The following is a 21598-nucleotide window of genomic DNA, read 5'->3' on the forward strand; positions in this document are numbered from 1 at the left end:
CCTGAGACCTCTAATGGAATCCAACTTTGAGCAAGTGCACAATACATTTTGTATGCTCCGGAACCAGGACTATAACAGCTGGTACCAGTGATTCAACTTCCCTCCCCCAACCACAAGCCTCCCCCCACCCCCCATTAATTAAGTTCAGATTTGATGTCCGGAAGGACTTGCTGGCATAAAGCAATAATTATATGGAATGCTCTCCCAGATAAGGACAGTGAAGACAAAAATTCAGAAAGCATTTAAGAGGCACTGATTGGCGTGGGTCGAATTGTAGGTTTGTATGGAACAATAAGTTCGGCAGCCTCTCTTTTTGATCATTGTGATTCAAATCTAGTTGGTGAAACCAGATTACCGCCAAGGGACAGATGCACCAAAGGGATGTATTGTGCACATCCATAGGTTGTGATGGCATGTGGCATGTTTGAATCCTGGGGTTGAATTTGTTCACAAACAACTGAGTTGACTATGTTTTAGGCCATAAGCAGGTATTTGGATTTGTAAATGCACAAAACGCTCAGCTGAAAAACACATTCTCAACAGTGTTGATGGAATAAAAGCAGAAAAATCTGTGAATACTCAGCAGATCAGGCAACATCTGTGAAGAGAGAAGCAGAGTTAACATTTCAGGTTGATCTCTCATCAGAACAGTTCTGATGAAAGGTCATCGACTTGAGATTTTAACCCTGTTTCTCTCTGCACAGATGCTGCCTGACCTGCTGAATATTTCCAGCATTAACTGTTTTTATTTCAGATTTCCAGCATCTGCAGTATTTTGCTTTTGTATTAATGTTACTGATGGGCCTTGAGTAAACAGGAAGTAAAGATAACACTGATATAGATCATGAGGTTTATGTTATCACATGATACTAGTACTGACATGGCTATATGAAGGGAGTCTCTTAACTGTTGTCCTAAAAGTCAATTCTGAGGTGCAAATTTAATCTTGCTTTTGACCAAATGCTTATATGAAGGTGGTGACCTGTCGTGTGAGGCTGTTCAACACAATTCATAGGTTATCTCCTCGTACTTCAAATGGAAAAAGGAACTGCAGCTCTCCACATTCAATATTTCGAATAACTATTTAAATTATTTTTTTTAAAGCGGCTCAAATTACACACTTTGTTTTAAAGTGTTCTCATTGCAATAAACTCTGATACCAGTCATAATAAAGCTCCCTTGAATTGTTTCCTAACTCTTCACATCGATCCATGACTTTCCACCCATTCCCTTCAAAGGGTAGAAAATAGACTGCTGAGTGCAGAAGCAGGAAACCACAGCCATATTCAACAAACTTCCACTGGGCCCAGGTACATGAAGATGGGAGTAGATTAAATGAACTGGACTTGAGAGTTCTGTCCTCTGATTTGCCCATTTTTCTTGTGCAGTATTGTTGTTTCATAATTTAGACCATTAAAAGAACGTCTTTGGTCTTGATAATGATCTAACCTGTCCCAGTTGGAACGTCAGTTTGTACGCATGCAATGTTAAAATCATTCTGCATCAAAAAGACTCATTGTATTGCTTGTGTTGCCTCCATCATGAGAGTAATGTGAAACATTCTGAGGTTTGCACATCCTAAAAACAGCATTAATTTTTCTTCTCACTCCAGACTGTGGTTTAAATTTCTTTGTGAAAATTTGAATGGTGTTGTGTAAATTTCTATTTTTATAGCTGAAAAATAATCTAAAGTCCCTTTTCATTCACACCAAACATGCAATATGGTTTTAATTTTCTAGCTTTTTTTTTATATGTTATTAATTTTCTAGTTATTCTGCACACAACTAAATATAATTGATGAATTGGTTTTGTAAATGCAGTAAACAATTTTATTTTTTCCTGACGCTGCTAGGGTCGTTCAGAAAGTCATCATGACATTTCTGATTGCTCGCTCAACTCTCAGGAATGTTCCTGGTACGGTACCCTACCTAAAGATTCACCCCGCAAGGTGAAAGACACTGGAGGTAAATGTAATTATCAACAGAATGAAATAAAATAATTATAACTTGCATGAAAAGACAGAAATGGGGCATATTTAATAGAACAATAAGATTATGTTCAAGTTTTAATATATGGATATATGTTAAAATATACACATTGATTTTTGTTTTAAATGTCCACCTTGTCAGGCTTCCTGAAATACTTAAATTCTGTCTTTCAAATATTTCATTTCTCTCTCTCTCTCTCTCTCTCTCTCTCTCTCTCTCTCTCTCTCTCTCTCTCTCTCTCTCTCTCTCTCTTCTCTCTCTCTTTCTCTCTCTCTTTCTCTCTCTCTTTCTCTCTCTCTTTCTCTCTCTCTTTCTCTCTCTCTCTTCTCTCTCTCTTTCTCTCTCTCTTTCTCTCTCTCTTTCTCTCTCTCTTTCTCTCTCTCTTTCTCTCCGTGTCTCTCATTGTCTCTCATTGTCTCTCCGTGTCTCTCCGTGTCTCTCCGTGTCTCTCTGTCTCCGTCTCTCCGTGTCTCTCTGTCTCCGTCTCTCCGTGTCTCTCTGTCTCCGTCTCTCTGTCTGTCTCTTTCTTTTCCCCCACCCTCTCAGTCTCCTTCCCTTGGGAGGACCTGTGTCTTAAGTCTGCAACCTCTGCCCTACAGTAGTGAAGCTGTCTGACATGTTGGGGAGGGTGGGAGAAAGAGAAGCTAAATCTTTGACCGACTGCTGTGATATATATTGGTACACCAGTGAGCTGCTAATGTTTAAATGTAAAACAATTCACTTGTTTACTGAAAAGAAAGTAATTAATAGTAGTTGCAGTTGACAGTTTTGTGAAATATTTATAAAGAATTTCTATATTCTGTTATTCCATGGAGGTTTGCTCCTCTTCTTTTCTTTCACTCATAGGTACTGCACCAGAGAGTCCTCACTCATTGATGGGTAGTCCGCTTAAAGCATTTTCTCCTCAGCCACCAAAGTTCCTGAAGTCACTTATGCCTGTCAGAGAGGAACGAAAAGGCAAGCAACCTCTGGAAACCAAACCTCTCCTTTCACACGAGGTAAAACTTGAATCTTTAAATCAGTGAGGAAACTCAAGGCAAATGTGCTGAATCTTTTGTACATTTAGCTTCCTTTTGCTGGACTTTCTTTTTAAAAAGAACTCAATATAATAGAAGAGCTTAAGCCTTGATAGATTAGTCCCCGCTAAAAAAAAAAATTGCCCAGTGCTGTTCATTCTATAATAACTTTGCTGTAATGAGCAGCTTTATTTTAATTTGAAAAATATTTTTTCCATTGATTAGTAAGCCAAGATAATGGAATTTGAAAAGGATGTGTATCTTTTTAAGAAATGTTGTCCTGTCCCATGTGATATTTTCCTACTCTGCTTTTTTGAATGTTTTATTTTAACCAATATTGCTACACTTGTAGCTCTGATCACCATAACACGAGTTTGAATATGCAGGCTTAGAAGCCTGAGCTTCAGAGGGCAACAGGCTGGAAATTTATTATTTGATAACTAGCTTTTAACAATTTAATAAAGAGGTTTCTCAATTTGTTATATTCCACTATCATTGATACTTTGCCCAAGGCATTAACTTACTGGAAGCAAGGGAGTGGGGCGAGCGGTGGGAAGACCTATCTGTTCAGGATCCAAAGCAGAGTGCAAACAGCCGTAATGAACTCTGTATTCTTCTTTGCTACCAAAAGAAAGGATCAGATGTTCTTGTGATTTTCCTTCATCGTCTCATGGGTATGGTTAGGACAAGTGAGTTATGGCATTAAAAATGTCAAAGATCATAGGGAAATTAGATGCCTCTCAGGCTGGCCTTGGTCTGCCAGTTTGTCACTCCTTTATGCGCAGTGTCATACACCTCTCAGATTCCTAATGCCAGTTCAGCTTGCTTGATGCATGATGGCACTGTGCATTTCTTTAATCATGTTGGGTTCACAACACAACTCGGTTACTGCGACCTGGCTGTAGAATCTTTAAGTAAAATTGTAGTACCTGCATAGCAAATTCCATTACATCTAGTAAGTGGCAATATTTCTTGGGATGATCCACCATAACAATTCCCATTTTTTGGTGGGGTATAACCATTGGTAGAATAAGGAGTGCTGCGGTTAAGTCAAATAAGCTACCTCTGTTATTTTGCCATTTTTCTGTATTCTGCAACTTAGTACCTTATATCCAAAGTATCCCTGCCAATTAGGAGAGATCATCTGTGTACCTCCTCAAACTTCACTAATTATTTGTCAATACAGCAGGAATCATGATTGACTGATGAAAGGGATTATCCCACCATGTAGGACATGACAATCAGCATAAGATGAATAATACTCTTGGAAAGCCCAAATTTTAATGCTAGTTGAGATATTGCAAAAATGTGGTAACCCTCCAAATTAATTTTACATTTTTAAACACTGTATCTTGTAACTATTCATTGTGACAGTAAATGATTAATGGTGTAGTTGCTGAATAGAACATGCCATCTGGGTTCAATGCAAAACACTCCTTATGTGATAAGGATGCAGATAACTGAATTAAATAATCTGCTTAAGAGCTAAACAGGCCAGATTTAATGGCTGATTTATTTTTAATCGTGAGTTGCATTTGCAGCAATAATATCTTGAATGAAATGCTCCAAAAGCTTGTATGGGTTAAAAGGAAAAAGTAATTATACCCTTAAATGGAGACTGAGGCTTATTGTATGTTATATGCAAAATATTTGTACCAAACTTGTTCCAGATGGCTGGTAATAGATGACACATTGCAGTGTGGTTCATATATATTTATTATAGGCCATCAGTTAAATAATCTAACTGAACCATTCACATGTAATGAAGATGCATGATTTATTTTTGTGCATGAACTGAATGTTTGAAGTGCAGTCCACCATGGCTTGTGTAGAGTATTGATGTGTAAAACCATAGTCATGTTTCTTGATCAACTAACTGCATGTGTGTAGTCTTAATTAATGTTTCATTAGTGGTGTTACATTCTGCCATTGTGTGTCTCGACCATTGCAGAGCATGTCTCCCCCTCAGGATAAAAGCATGCTGGTACATAGCAGTAGCAATGTTGTGCCCACAGGAACCAGTGCCATCAGCATGTCAGTAGAAAACAGTAACGAAAATGAGGACTCGTTTGTAAGTTTTCCTTTTATTTATGTCATAATACTTGGTGGTGGGATTATGGTCCTTTCACTAGGATTATGGCTGAAACATTTATGAATGCAGCCATAATCTTCAGTCTGCTCTGCAGGCAAGTTTAGGATTTCTATTTGTCTGCTTTCTTCGAATGCATACTTGGAAAATTATTTGTGTAATTCACAACTGTTGGAAGTATGGATTATTTGAAACACAAACATGTCCTGCATATTTGTAAGCCATGGTTTTACTTCCCTGTGGTTTCATTCTACTGTCGAGTCTCATCTTGTATATGAACATGGTTTGAGGCTACATACCTTAGTTTGAGTAACTTTTTTATTTAAGTTAGATGCCTTGATTATAAATGAAGGAACTTAAAGTATGATCAGTGTTTATATTTTTGTAGCTAGCTGGTAATAGAGAAATACAATTACTTGGAAAGTATTCAAAAACTTTAAAGGGAAAATTTCCTCTTCCTTAATAGCAGAAACGGTCATATTAAAATATGTAGTACATCCATGGATAATATTTTCATAACCTAAGGTTACATTTTAACTTCACTTCATGAGCTTCATTGGACATTGGGTCCTAGCTGTACAATGCCCCTCGCTCTTGCAGCTAGCTAGCTCATAGATGTATATTTTCCTGATTTTTATGGTGAGAGGGTATATTAGCTTTGCTCACTTTCTTGATTCACATTTTTCTTTGAAACTTTCAGGAACAAAGTGATCTAATTGGCTTAAACTTAATTTGTGTTCAAGAGCACAAATCAACTTAGTAACACATTCCTGGTTCTACAACCTACTTGGATGTACTTGTGTTAATGGTTGACTCAATTTGTCTGCTGTGTTATGCTGCAGACTAAATTGTGCTCTGTTGTGTCTTGTATAAACCTGTAGTCATCACAATGTAATTATGCATGAGAAAGACCATTTTGCCCATCTTAATGATACATCTAGAAAGATTGTAAAGTCCTCCTACTAAACCATACAATCGTTTCTCTGATAATTATTGGGCTGTCACACCAATATTCTGTCTAGAAGTCCATTGCACATGTTGATCACTCCTTGTGTGAAGAAAGGTTTCTTGACACAAACCCTAAATTTGTCTTTTACTAGTTTAAACCTGTGACCTTGATCCTAGGCTAACAATTTCATTTACAGTACTATTATAGCCTACCTTTTCCATTCCTTTAACAATAATATATACCTGTAGAATATCACCACTTGGAGATCATTTTTGCTGAAAAGCTCAGACTTCATACACTGGGGATCAGCGTAGTAGCTCTGCTGTGCTCTACCTCCATTGTATGAATGATCTCCTTTTGTCTTAGACTGGTTTCAATCTTCAGGGTACAGTTCAATCGGAATACAGTAAAGTTTGATTACTACTGTCGCTGTCTTGTAGTCTCCTATTTGGCGATGCAGGTCAACATTCTGTTGGCTTTGTTGATTGCTGCCCTGCGTTGTTTGTACATGTCTCGTAATGAGTCTACCAAAACTACCATTACTGCACATGATTGAATAATGAAAAGTAACTACACTGGTGCATCTTATTGCCATTCATGTTAGCAAGCACGAAGGAATGATTGTGTGAATCATGATGGTCGCTGTTTTGATATTAAGTTTCATTCTGTTGCAATTGCATGTGCCCCACACAAATATATTGCAATTTTCTGTATTCTAACATAGACAATGATCTTTTAGAGGTCTTACCATGTCATTCTGCCATGTATGTTCCAAGCAACAACTCTTGGACTGTTGGTTATATTATCAGCTGTTGACATTGTGTATTTTGACTTAAATTTTAGAAATCTGATCTTATTTCATCTGTTTATAGGTACTGGTGATTGGCACCAGTGAAAATTGATCAGTTAGCCCTCCATTATTGTGTTTTTTCCTGGAGGTACACTGTGCTAATAACTGTAACTCAGCAATTTTTCTATTCCTAGAATTGTCTTCTGAATAATTGAAATTGGTTTTGGATTTTAAAAAATACTCAGAAATCTATCAATGCCTAATTTCAAAAAGAAAGATAACCAAATGACTAAAGATCTCCTAGCATGATTCATTGATTTATAGCATTGCAGCTGAGACAAAGTCAAACTGTCTGTTTCCTGGGTGGGGGATAAAGTCGTGAGATTTTTGATAGCTCATAGTAGGCATTATAGATGAGCATTCAGGACATGCAGATTGTGGATTGAGCAACACAGCATCTGAGATTTGGTTAACTAATAGACCCATGTTTTACAGCTACAGTGTGCAAATCAAATCAATAGATTTCACTTTTTTTTTAATGCCAATCACATGAATGGAATATTTTCACTGTTCAGTATCGTTGCAAAATCATTCAAACGTTCTTGAAGCATCCATTTACATTTTCACTATAAGTAGCTAATGGTGGTAATATTTCCCCAGGGTTCTTCGTGTAGGTGAAAATACTCCAAAGAAAGTAATTTGACCCATGCTCAGTACTTTGTAGAGGTGGACATTTAACTACCATGAGGCTGGAAATGTGTTTCTTCCAGCCCCTTTTCCAAAGTAGAATATTTGGATCACATCAACACGTTCATTCTCAGTACCATATTAACACATTCTCTCCTCTTTCTCACATACACACAAGTCTATTGCAATGCCAATAATCAAGACTTTATTTTTTTTTGTTGCTGTGGTTTGAATCATGTGGATTTTGTGGTCTTCCCTATTTAATGTACACAGTTTTGATGTGGAAGATAATGTGCTGTTTTTGTGCCTGTTCTTATTTTAGGATAGTACATGGCCAAATTGTTATCTTTTATCATGCAAAGAATAGTTAAATGTGGAGAACTAGGGACAACATGAAAGTTAATTATTTTATAGGCTTTTTCTCAGCTTTCTTAGCCCTATACATGTATAACTCTAGCAACATTTAGGGTATGATTACCATTTTACAAGCAAATTACATTAAAAAGCCTCACCTTTGAAATTAATTTATCATCACCTTTACATCTTTATGATCTAAAATTGTGGTTGGAGTGATTCATCAAGGTTTAAAGTGGATGTGGTATGGCACCCATTATACAAGATGATATACTTGGGAAAAATTGATCTGGAGATCTCCCAGTCTTTCTGATGGAGAGTTGGGTTACCATTTTAGGATTATCCGACCTTAATTGTTGAACTGGGCAGCCTCCAAACTTGCCTGATTGTATCTGTGAGTTTCTTACTTAGACTGCTAAAGCACTGCTACATGGTGGCCGAGCACCACTACTTCCACCCTTTTCTCTCAGATATAGCCTTCACCCTCATTCACCAATTATGGGGTAGCATTGTCAGAATTATGAAGACTTTGTACCTCAGAACTTCATATCTTCTTATTACAATGCCCTTCCATTTTGTAGATTTAACAGTTGAAGTGAATAGGTGTAGGAATGTGTTAAACATGTTACCTGCTTGACCCTATGTTTTGACTTGTGTGGTGAGGCACAGCTACATTTTGTCCTGTTTATAGTTTTGTCTTTATTTTCTTCTATTCTTTTGAGTCATAGAGCTTGGACGGAGTGGTGAATGACCCTCAGTCTTGACTAAACCTCTTTTTCAGGAGATATGTCTAAGTAAGACCCCAACTGCCTGTTTAGGCAGTTGTAAAAGATCTGGTGAAAGAAGAGCAGGGAGTTTTCCTCACTTCTGACCATCATTCCTCCTACAATAGACACCACCAAAAACAGTTCAACAAATCACTCATTTGATTTCATAAGATCATAAGAACTAGGAGCAGGAGTAGGCCATCCGGCCCCTCGAGCCTGCTCCGCCATTCAATAAGATCATGGCTGATCTTTTCGTGGACTCAGATCCACTTACCCGCGCTCCCACCGTATCCCTTAATTCCTTTATTGTTCAAAAAGATATCTACCTTAGCTTTAAAGACGTTTACTGAAGAAGCGTCAACTACTTCACTGGGCAAGGAATTCCATAGATTAACAACCCTCTGGGTGAAGAAGTTCCTTCTTAATTCAGTCCTAAATCTGCTCCCTCTAATCTTGAGGCTATGCCCTCTTGTCCTAGCTTCACCTGCCAGTGGAAACATCCTCTCTACTTGTATCTTATCTATTCCCTTCATGATTTTATATGTTTCTATAAGATCCCCCCTTATTCTTCTGAGTTCCAATGAATATAATCCCAATCTACTCAGTCTCTCCTCATAAGTCAACCCCCTCAACTCCGGAATCAACCTAGTGAACCTCCTCTGCACCCTCTCCAGTGCCAGTATATCCTTTCTCAAGTAAGGAGACCAAAACTGCACACAGTACTCCAGGTGCGGCCTCACCAGTACCTTATACAGCTGCAACATAACCTCTCTGCTTTTAAACTCAATCCCTTTGGCAATGAAGGACAAAATTCCATTTGCCTTCCTAATTACTTGCTGTACCTGCAGACCAACCTTCTGCGATTCATGCACAAGGACACCTAGGTCCCTCTGCATAGCAGCATGCTGCAACTTTTTACCATTCAAGTAATAATCCTTTTTACTGTTACTCCTACCGAAATGAATGACTTCACATTTATTAACATTGTATTCCATCTGCCAGACCTTTTCCCGCTCACTCAATGTATCTATGTTCCTCTGCAAAGTTTCACAGTCATCTGCACACTTTACTCTGCCACTCATCTTAGTGTCATCTGCAAACTTTGACACCCTACACGTGGGCCCCAACTCCAAATCATCTATATAAATTGTAAATAATTGCGGTCCCAACACCGATCCCTGAGGCACTCCACTAGTGACTGATTGCCATCCAGAATAGCACTCATTTATCCCCACTCTCTGCTTCCTGTTAGTCAACCAATCCTCTATCCATGCTAATACTTTACCCCTAACGCCATGCATCCTTATCTTATGCAGCAGCCTCTTGTGCGGCACCTTGTCGAAGGCCTTTTGGAAATCTAGGTACACCACATCCACTGGGTCCCCATTGTCCACCTTGCTCGTAATGTCATCATAGAATTCCAAAAGATTTGTCAAGCATGACCTGCCCTTCATGAACCCATGCTGCGTCTGCCCAACGGGACAATTTCTATCGAGATGCCCTGCTATTTCTTCCCTGAGAATAGACTCAAGCATCTTCCCCACTGCAGAGATTAAGCTAACCGGTCTATAATTCCCCATCTTTTGTCTACCTCCCTTTTTAAACAGTGGCGTCACATCTGCTGTTTTCCAATCAGCTGGGACTACCCCAGAGTCCAGCGAATTTTGGAAAATTACCGTCAGTGTACCTGCTATTTCTCCCGCCATCTCTTTTAGTACCCTGGGATGCATTCCATCAGGGCCAGGAGACTTATCAATTGTGGATGCAAATTTGCTGCCACACTTCCCTGCACAACAGTAACTGCACTTCATATTCAATGACTTTTTTGAAGTGCTGTGGGAAATCATGAGGATATGATGCTGTATAATTAAAGCTCCATGTTTTCATTTTTTTCCCTTCCTCCTACTGTCGACGTTGTGAAAACTGTCACTCAACAAAAATTCCTGTATCAGCTGTTACCATCTTGTCCTTCACAAATGCGGGTTTCCTGCATTGACTTTGGAGAAAATGTTGCTTTAAGTGAAATTAAAAATCCTTTGGGCTCCCTTCGAAAAATCAGTCTGGGAAAGGTTATTTTGGAACTTCCCACTGCTTTTTGATTCCTCCCCATGCTTGTTTGTTAAATTGTGTGATGTTTGATATAGAATTATCTGTTTCTAAGTTCAATGGCAGTACATTTTAAGAAAAACTGGCAATTCTGTGAGTGAAGTGCCATGTGGTTAAAGTTGCCAATCGGAATAGTCCTGCAAAGGGAAAGATAGGAAGTCTAAATGTACCCAATGAGCTGTACAAAAGTTACTGTAGATTTTTTTTTTTGTGTAAAAAGCTTTGGCAGTATAACTGCCTATTGTTTCAAAATTCTCAGCTTCCAATTAATTTATCTGCCAAGTAATGGGGAAGGTGAAACCATTTTGTGCTCTGGCATCCCTGAGGCATATTTATTTGTGAAAAGGAGTGGTAACCATCTTGTGATATTAAATCTTGATGAATTATTTACCTTTCACATTTTGTTAAGGTGGAGAAGCATATTTCAGAAACAAACCTGAAATTGGTTGCAGCATTCAAACAATGAAAGTGGGCAATTTATGCAAAATCTTGGAATACATGGTACGAAATCTTGTGTTAAGACTATATATTGATGGAGGAAGATGCAAGGCATAGTGTAATCAGCACGAAGGCATAATGAATTGAATAAAATATGCTTTTCAAAGACTTTGGTACTGTTCTACAACCTAAGATCAGTTACAGGATTTGAGCTTTTATTAAAATAACGTTCAACAAGACCATTCTGTTGTACATGTTGCACAATACATTTTGCAGTGTTACCACTTTCAGTTTGTTTGTATGATTTTCAATTCAAGATCAAACTCATGAATTGAATATTGACCAGTCAGGTCTGTATATTTCGACAGGCTAAGCAGAACTTTCAGCAGACAGAATACTGCTAAACTTCAAATTGAAAAGTTGGATGAATTATCCACAGAAATGTAAATGAGATCATAATTTGGTTATAGCTTTTAATTGGAGAAAATCTGCAACTCCAATAAACCAGCCAGAAAACCCTGTGTCCTGTCTGATCCACTATGCTTCTTTGCCTAGATGTAACACTAATTTTCTAAATGTATGATTGAAGTGACCAATATGCAAATATGGTTACTACAGGATTCTGAAGAAGAGGACTATGAAGTGGAGAACCTCAGCAAGAAAACCAGTGGTTCTCGAGGCTTTCATGGTTTCCAACCTTACATTCCAGAAGATTTTGCAGACTTCGATGTGTACAATGCAAGCCTTGAGAACAGGGATTTGTTTTCTTCCAAGTCAGAATTCCTGAGTTCTCGCTTCCTTGAAAATGAGGTTTCTCGTAGTCCAACGACCAGCAGTGTGACCAGTGGTTACATCTCCCACAGTGCCTCCAATGCAACACTTTCTGATGTGGTATTCACTGGTACTGAAAGCACAGACCAGCTGAGTAACCAGACACGAGACTCTGACCTACAGGATGCTGTGTCACAAATTAGCCTATCTGACTTAAAGTTATCTTCTGAGAAGGAAGATGGAGTTCAGGAGCAAAGGAGAGATTTAAAAGACATGCAGAAGAGCATGTCACTCCCAACAAATAGTGCCTTAGTGAATGAAACCTCAGTATTGCAACAGTTCATTGAGTCTAAATCGATACTTGTTTATAGAACCATCCCAGATATGTTTGCATCAGATTCATTATCTTGTGCCTGTACATTAAACCCACAAGGTAGCATATCAGAAGATGGAGGAGATGATGATGATGATTCTTTCAATTCAATAGTGAATGTAGAAATTTTCAGCGGTCAAGATTTCACAGATTTTCAGGGTGCTGAGGAAACAAGGAAGGACCTTGAGCTGCCTGATGAACCCATGGTTTACAGTACAGGTTCCTCTGATGACTCTAATAGACTTTCTGTAGATAGTCTGGAACTAGATGAAAAGTGGCAAAGTTCTGCAGTAAAATGTGCAAATGATATTTCAGAGCTTCCTGAGGATTCTTGCAGCATGGCATGTGACCAATCACAGACTACAGTGCTTGACAATAGAATAACCAGTACCTTGGAGAACCCACTGTATTGTGAGGAAGCCGACCATGAGGAAGCCTTTGATAACACCCCCAGCCAAGATAACTCTGTTACAAAGAGCCTTTCGGGTTTATCAGACATTCAAGGTAGTGCCACTGCAGAACAGGGCGAGCCTGTACCGAGTTGGGTCATGCTGGGAGAGCGTGCATCTGTTGGAAACAACAAGATTGGAATCATTCGGTACGTTGGTGCAGTGGATTTCTCTACTGGAATTTGGGTTGGAGTTGAACTCGATACACCAGATGGTGAGTAATAATGAATCGTGTTCCGCACATGTTTGATTCCATGATATAGGTGATGCATGATTATGATATAGATCACCAATGATCTTGGGCAGCGCAGTGGTTAGCACCGCAGCCTCACAGCTCCAGCGACCCGGGCTCAGTTCTGGGTAATGCCTGTGCGGAGTTTGCAAGTTCTCCCTGTGTCTGCGTGGGTTTCCGCCGGGTGCTCTGGTTTCATCCCACAGCCAAAGACTTGCAGGTTGATAGGTAAATTGGCCATTGTAAATTGCCCCTAGTATAGGTAGGTGGTAGGAGAATGGTGGGGATGTGGTAGAGAATATGGGGTTAATGTAGGATTAGTATAAATGGGTAGTATAATAGTATAAATGGCGGGCAGCCATAAAGGCGGGGCTAAAGTGTGGTGAGTCGAAGAGACTTAGCAGTTGGCAGGAAAAAAGACAGAAGCGCAAGGGGAGAGCCAACTGTGTAACAGCCCCGACAAACAATTTCTTCTGCAGCACCTGTGGAAGAGTCTGTCACTCTAATATTGGCCTTTATAGCCACTCCAGGCGCTGCTCCACAAACCACTGACCACCTCCAGGCGCTTACCCATTGTCTCTTGAGACAAGGAGGCCAAAGAAGAATATAAATGGGTGGTTGTTGGTCGGCACAGACTCGGTGGGCCAAAAGGCCTGTTTCAGTGCTGTATCTCTAAATAAATAAAATAAATAAATAAACTGAATCGCAGAACAGGCTCAAGGGGCTGAATGACCTACTCCTATTTGTATGATGTCAAGCGGCCCATTAAAAAAGTGAGGGATTCATCGGACTCATGTTTAGGGGTCACTAACAAAATTTCCAAACAACAGAAAAATAGGGTTCATTATTAATTGTGAAGAGGACTGTAATGGACCTCAGGAGCAGATTGGGTAGATAGATGTTGGATTTAATGTGGAGAAATGAGGTGATGCACTTTGGGAGGAAGAATGAGAGGACATTTACACTCAATGGGTAAACTTTAAAAGGAATGTCATAGCATAGAGATTTAAAGTGAGAGGACAGTTTGTAAAAGCTGTGTTTCATTTTTTTAAAAAGCATTTGGGTTCCTAGATTTTATAAACAGGGCATAGTGTCCAAACAATAAGAGGTAATACTAAACTTAAACAAAACATTGGTTAGTTAGAATATTATGTTCAGTTTTGGTCACCATATTTTAAGAAGGGTGTCAAGGCTACGAAGAGGTTACAAAAGACAATCACTAAGACAAAACTAAGGAATATAGGTTTTTGTTTTGAAGAGAGAAACTGGCTCTTTGTCCTCCTCAAAAAGAGATCTGATCAAAATTCAGAGATTTTGGTAAGGTTAGTAGGGAAAATTATTTCCACTGATCTGAGTCATTAACTGGAGGGTGCAAATTTAGGATTTTCACCAAAGGAATGAGGAAGAGGTTTGAATATTTTGTACAAATAATGTTGTTAGGACATGGAATGTCTTACCAGAAACACTGGTGGAAGCAGAATCCAAAGTAGCCTTTTAAAAAAAAAAAAATGAATAAATACTTGAAAAAGGATAAAAAGGCAGGGGAATGGGAGTAAATGGATAGATCTATCAGAAAGCTAACACTGATGCAGTGGATCACATGCCCTCTTTGTGTGCTCAGACGAATAGGCTAAATAGTGGTGTCCAAGTTTGCTTTCACTTGATTGTCTTCAGTATTTATTTCCAACTCCCTCCTCCTCTTCTCCACCTGCATACTGGAGCTAATCTGTGTGTGTAGACACTTAACTTTCCACACTGTGGCCAGTGCTTTTGGATCTGTGAGAGAATGGTCTGGGTTAACTGAAATTCTCAATATTAACTTTTCACTTGGAGAATCACTGCACTTCTGCTCACCACTGACACATTTTAAATCAGAAAGTAACAGCTGAATCCCATGAGCAGAGTCATGTATTATATTCACACGCATGCACTTTGAGCAAGTTTGTGAACCCTGTCCAATTTTCCCCCAGCTCATCTAAGATACTAAGGCCAATTGTAGCACACCTGCCATGTCTCCCAAAAGCTCTGAGATCAGCTCGCTAAACCAGCACAAACCTGGCATTGAAGTTGGTCCTTCCATGTAGGTATGCCTCAGTTTTGCAGCAGTGGAATTCATAGGAGAGTCCTTGAGCATTCTGCAGCAATTAGGATGCAAATGTGTTGTGCCATTGTTCTCATTATTACTATTAATTTATTTAGACCTTCATGAAGAAAACACACAGATGGGGAGGAAGCATCCATGTGAAAAGCTATCCAATTAGTCCCACTGCCCTGCTCTTTCCTCATAGACCTGCAGATTTTTCCCCTTCAAGTATTTATCCAATCCCTTTTGAAAGCTGTTATTAAATCTGCTTCCACCACCCTTTCAGACTGCAATCAGATCATAACAATTAGTTATGTAATTTTCTTTTTCCTCATGTCACCTCTGATTCTTTTTGCTGGTTAGCTTAAACCTGTGTCCTCTGGTTACCAGCCCTTCTACCATTGGGTAAATGAGTTTGATTGGAAACAGTTTCTCATTCATGCTCTTGAACACATCTATCAACACTTTACTGCTCCAGTGAGAACAACTCTGGATTGATTCTTTTTCTAAATAATTTGCAATTGCAGCTTCAAAGAACTAAACTAAATTATATGTTCACTTGCATATGATACCACTAGCCATAACACAGGTTTTATTTTGAAGCAGCCCATTCTTTCTTCTTTCAAACATACCACGTTTCCATTTTGCCCAAATACTTTTTAATGTCTCTACTATCTTATACATTTGATGTCATATTTTGTTGGCTGTCATGGAACTTACAGAAGTGGGAGTATTGTTTAAATACAATAGAATCATAGAAAGTTTATGGTGCAGAATCAGGTAACTTGGCCCATCGTGTCTGCGCCAGCCAAAAAATGAGCCACCCATCCTAATCCCACCTTCCAGCATTTGGTCTGTTGCCCTGTGGGTTTCGGCATTTGAGGTGCATATTCAGACACCTTTCAAATGAGTTGAGGGTTTCTGCCTCTACTATTTTTCAGGCAGTCAGTTCCAGAACCCCACCACCCTCTGGGTGAAAAGATTTTACCTCATCTCTCCTCTCATTTTTCTACCAATCACTTTAAATCTATGCACCCTCATCACTGACCTCTTTGCCAAGGTGAATAGACCCTTCACATCCACTCTATCCAGGCCCCTCACAATCTTGTACATTTCAATCAAATCTCCCCTCAGCCTCCTCTGTTCTCAGGAGAGCATCCCCAGGCTATCAATCCTTCCTCATATCTGCATTTTTCTAGTCCTGGCAACATCCTCATAAAGCTCCTCTGTACCCTTTCTAGTGCAGTTACATCCTTTCTATAATGAGGTGTCCAGAACTGCACACAGTACGTAAGTTGTGGCCTAACCAATGATTTATCCAGTTCCAGCATAACCTCCCTACTCTTTTATATCCTATACCTCAGCTAATAAAGGAAAGGATTCCACATGCCTTCTTAACCACCTTATCGACCTATCCTGCTACCTTCAGGGATCCATGGACGTTTACAGCAAGGTCCTCACTTCCTCTGCACCTCTCAGTATTCACCCATTAATCATGTATTCCTTTCCCTTGTTTGACCTCCCCATATGCATCACCACACACTTTTCCAGGTTGAATTCCATTTGCCACTTTTCTGCCCACCTGACCAGTCCATCAATATCCTCCTGCAGCCCTACAGCTATCCTCCTCGCTATCTACCTCACGGCCAATTTTTGTGTCATCTGCAAACTTCTTGATCATGCCCCCTACATTTACGTCCAAATCGTTAATATATACCACGAAAAGCAGGGGACCCAGTACTGAGCCCTGTGGAACACCACTGAAAACAGTCTTCCAGTTGCAAAAACATCCATCGAGACTGAGCCAATTTTGTATCCACCTTGCTACATTTTCCTGGATCCCATTGACTATTATTTTTTTAACCAGTCTGTCATGTGGGACCTTGTCAGAAGCCTTGCTAAAATCCATGTACACCACATCAACTGCACTACCCTCAACAATCTTCCTTGTTACTTCTTCAAAAAATTCAATCAAGTTAGTCAGACAAGATCGTCCCTGAACAAATCCATGCTGTCTATCCTTGATTAATCCGTGCCCTTCTAAGTGACAGTTTATCCTGTCTCTTAGAATGGATTCCAATAATTTGCACTCTACTGAGTTTAAACTGACTGGCCTGTAATTATTCAGTCTGTCCCTCGCTCCCTTTTTAAACAGAGGTACAACGTTAGCAGTCCTCCGATCCTCCGGCACCACACCTGTATCCAGTGAGGACTGGAAAATGATGGACAGACCTTCCACTATTTCTTCTCTGGCTTCTTTTAACAGCCTGTGGTACATTTCACCCAGCCCTGGTGAGTTACCCACTTTCAAGGATGCTAATCCCATTAATACTTCCACTCTCCCTATGTTTATCACATCCAGTACTTCATACCCCTCTTCCTTGACTAAAATATCTGCATCGTTCCCCTCTTTTGTGAAGACAGACACAAAGTATTCATTCAGAACCTTACCAACATCTTCTGCCCCTACACTTAGGTTACCTTTTTGATCTTTTATGGGCCCTACTCTTTCCTTAGTTATCCTCTTACTCTTAATGTATTGATTAAACATCTTTGGATTCACCTTGATTTTGCTTGCCAATATTCTTTCATGCCCTCTCGTTGCTTTCCTAATTTCCTTTTTGATTTCACCCCTTCACTTTCTACACTCCTCTCTGCTTTCTGTAGTATTGAGTTCTCGGTGTTGGACGTCAGCTTTCCTTTTCTGTCTTATCTTCCCCTGTAAGCTCCTTGACATCCATGGGGCTCTAGATTTGGCCTTCCCACCCTTTTTCTTTGTGGAAACATGTTTACTCTGAACCCTTTGAATCTCCCCTTTGAATGCCTCCCACTGCTCTGCCACGGATTTACCTTCAAGTAGCTGTTTCCAGTCCACTTTCGCTAAATCATTCAGCTCAGTAAAATTCTCCTTGCCCCAATTGAGAACTCTTAACTCCTGTTCTATCCTTGTCCTTTTCCATAATTATGTTAAAACTGACTGAATTATGGTCACTACCACCAAAATGCTCTCCCACTGCCACTCCTTCCACCTGCCCAGCTTCATTTCCTAAAATTAAGTCTAAAACTGTGCTCTCTCTTGTTGGACTTGCTACCTACTGGCCAAAAAAAAGTTCTCCTGAATGCGCCTCAAGAATTGTCCCTCAATTCCTTTCACACTAAAACTATCCTAGTTAATATTGGTGTAGTTAAAATCCCCTATTAGTACTGCCCTATTGTTCTTGCATTTCTCTGAGATTTACATATATGCTCTTCTATCTCCCTCTGACTGTTTGGTGGTCCATAATACACAGCAGTGTGATTGTCCCTTTTTTTGTTCCTTCGCTGGATCCACATGGCCTCATTTGATGAACCTTATGTTCTTGCATTTTTAACTGTTATGCAGGGAAACATCAGGGCACTATTGAAGGAAAAGAATACTTCCACTGCAATCCTAGTTGTGGTGTATTTGTACGCCCAAACCGGCTCATCCAGGTCTCCAACGCTGTAAAACGGCGTAGCAGCACATCTCAAGCTCAGGCATCCACAAGTCATGAGAAACGGAAAAGTGTCAGCCTTGGGCGATCACAGGTGACCCCATCCACTAAACCTGAAGGAACAGTGCTACACCAATCAGGAGATTCAGCATCCTCCAAGAAGCAGAACAACAGGAAATCGTGGATTAACTGAGCTGCAACATTTGCACTTATTACACATCACTGTATAGGCCTCTTAATGGAGCATTTTATAGATTGTACAGTGCTTTTATGTTTATCTTACTGACTGATATAGAGGATAGAATAAACCCTTTAATATTTTTCCTTTTTTAAAAAAAGTATAGTATATCTCAGTAACAGATCATAGAAGTACATAAAAATGTGGCTTTGCTAAGTAAAACCCAAGACTTCAGTTAAAAGAGCACCAGCTTCTGTATTACAAAGTAACATTTGAGATGTATTTTAATCAGGAAATAGATATTTTACAAAAAAAAACTGGGATGCAAATCATGAAGATCTCTAAATCTGTTGTTAATTACCAAAGATCTTGATTAGATTCAGGAGCCTCTTAATTTTTACTTGGCTCTTAAAATTGTGTTCTAACCTTTAGGCACCTTTTGATTTTGTTAACTCGTGCCATGTTTTTGGTTACTCTGTATTGAGCTGCCTTATTTCTGTGTCTAATAAGCACATTGAAGCAAAACTGACTGTCCTATCCAGTTTTTGTCTTCCAAAGCTTGCTACTGCGCTGACTTGGCTTCACATGGGTGCACATTCAACTGTCATGTTGGACCCTTTGCCTGAGGCTTTGTATGTTGCAAGTCTAAACACTAATACTCTGATTTGCCTGTTAGGCAGTTTAGTGCTTAAACAGTATTACTGCAGGAATGCAGGGAGCAGACTGGAGATTTGTTTTAAAGGTTTACGAGAGTAAGTATGCATGCACTTGCTGAAGAAAGCCAAGTAATGGTACATTGTGCAACAATATTGTGTATGTAATAAACGATCTCATTGGATGATTTGGTTTAAATAATTTATACACAAGATTATATATAGTGACAAAAGGGTTTTCTGCATTTCATGCAGTAAAAGAAAGGTGTAATCTGATGGACTAAAGACTGCTTCAAAAAGCCATCCAGTGTACATAGAGTTGTGCAAAATTGTGTGGGTACTTACGAGTCAGTCTGTTTGAAAAGAAATGTGATGAACGGCGACTGTTAATTTTAATAATGATAAAAACTTGGGGCTTGCTCAAGAGCTGCTGTTCTGAATTAGTTGTGTATATATTTTTCCTCTTAGTGTTTTTTGTATTACTATGTACAGAGTTGTAATTTATATTTTATTTCAGCAATACTGTATTTAATTGTTACAGGATTTCAGTGTTTTAGAATACATTCTGTACTTCAGCCTGGAATCATTGATCAGCTGTGTGGATTTTGTTTGTATGTTAGAGTTTTGAAATGTAAAAATCTCACCAAGTTTCTGCCTTTTTCTTGAAAACTCTGGTGATCCAATAGAATGGTTCTATACAGACAATAGTGTTACGTTTATAGTAATATAAAGTAGGGATTAGAGGACTGTAATGTTGCACATCTTGTGTTGCTGTCAGTTGGTTTCTGTTTTAGAATGATCAAAGGTGAGCAGTTTTTAACTGCAGTCAGAATGACAATTTGCATTGAGTTAGAGTATCTCCATCTCTACAACTACAATCTGTGCAAGTTCAGCTTTTTAAACCTAATGTGATTCACTACCATGGCTCTAATATTTTAATATTGGAAAAGAACTAACTTTAGCCATGGGTATGGATTCTCCCAGGATGGCTGTCTGACTCTTCCTAAGTGACTAGCTGGGTTTTAAGCCAAATTGAAACCCTGTTTCATCAGTTCCCTTATACTGACCTAGAAAGTAGCTATGCACTTTTGCAGTATACTGTCCAGGATCAAATACACCACTCTGGGGATCAAATGTCTTCTACAATACCATCAAAAACTGAACAATTAGCAAATTCTATAGAGTAGCCTCACCAGATGGTTAATTTTGTGCATCCTGTCTTCACTGCTGGATATGCACCCACAAGGAATGGGGCACTTTGAATATGCTGCATTCTTCGGTCAAACCTCAGTATCAAAATGGGCAAAATTCAGATACTTTTAAAATAAAGTAAAATAGCCCATGTCTTTTGAGTTGTGTCCCTAAAAAGGGATAAATTTGAAGATGCTTCCCGTCGTGTGTCAGCATCACATTGCCCTAGGCTAATTATGTGCAAGTTAACTTCGTCTAAGCAAATCTGTACAGAGAAGCTGTATGGGAAAGGAGAGTGCCAGCATGGACTTGATGGGCCGAATTACCACCTCCTGTGCCTTTATGACTCTATGGCCACAGCCAATCTGTCTGCAGCCTTTTCCAAGCCAGGGTTTTTGAGTTTCATGCAGGAAGGCAAATAACCTGTTAATTAGCTCACTTATTGTTTACTTAATTAATTAGACTTTGTAACCTTAAAGAAAAATAATTTCACCTGTAACAGAATAACACCATACATTATACGGTATAATGCTTCTCTACTTCTAAACTTGTTGGAATTACCCTAAGTAACACCTCAGGAAATTACTGATCTATAATATATTAAAAATCTCAATGTATGTGTGTACCTGTCTACAAAACCTTACTTCCTGGTGCATTTTTGTTACTTTGTCTGTTTTTCCGTTATAAATTCCCCTGTCTATATTATAATGGAAACTGCCTATGTAAATTTGTTGTGCTCGAATGACACTCCCTCACCATTTGTTGGACTGTAGTGCCTCAGTATGGCATCTCCTAGCTCTTCAGCCTGTACTGCAGAGAAATGCCTATTCTCCAACGAACCCTTCCCTGCTTCCCAAAGTACCATACATTTTGTTACTTAACAATGAATAATCAAAGTATATTTTCTTAAATATGATTTGAAGATGGGGATTGAATTATGTCTGCATGTTCTTGGCCAGCTATCTGTTGCTCTGCAACCCTGCTTCACTTAGTCATGAGTCCCTGTGTGAA

The 21598-nt window shown here is 39.2% G+C and overlaps 1 protein-coding gene across 6 annotated transcripts in view; it reads left to right on the forward strand.

Annotated features, from left to right (window-relative positions):
- The window catches only part of kif13a (kinesin family member 13A), a 366399-nt gene extending 345146 nt beyond the window's left edge, over nt 1–21253 (forward strand). For 3 of the 6 annotated variants that reach the window (XM_068057158.1, XM_068057167.1, XM_068057175.1), the window contains 5 exons: nt 1853–1964; nt 2835–2986; nt 4956–5075; nt 11803–12991; nt 18475–21253. In XM_068057158.1, the coding sequence (XP_067913259.1) occupies nt 1853–1964; nt 2835–2986; nt 4956–5075; nt 11803–12991; nt 18475–18758 (1857 nt within the window). In that variant the 3' untranslated portion in view covers nt 18759–21253. Of the gene's footprint in view, nt 1–1852; nt 1965–2834; nt 2987–4955; nt 5076–6914; nt 6981–11802; nt 12992–18474 lie in introns of those variants that run through there. The other 3 variants (XM_068057194.1, XM_068057185.1, XM_068057199.1) reach the window with 3 other exon arrangements.
- Nucleotides 21254–21598: the final 345 nt, after the last annotated feature.

This window comes from Heterodontus francisci, chromosome 2, assembly GCF_036365525.1.
Source record: "Heterodontus francisci isolate sHetFra1 chromosome 2, sHetFra1.hap1, whole genome shotgun sequence".
NCBI lineage: Eukaryota > Metazoa > Chordata > Chondrichthyes > Heterodontiformes > Heterodontidae > Heterodontus > Heterodontus francisci.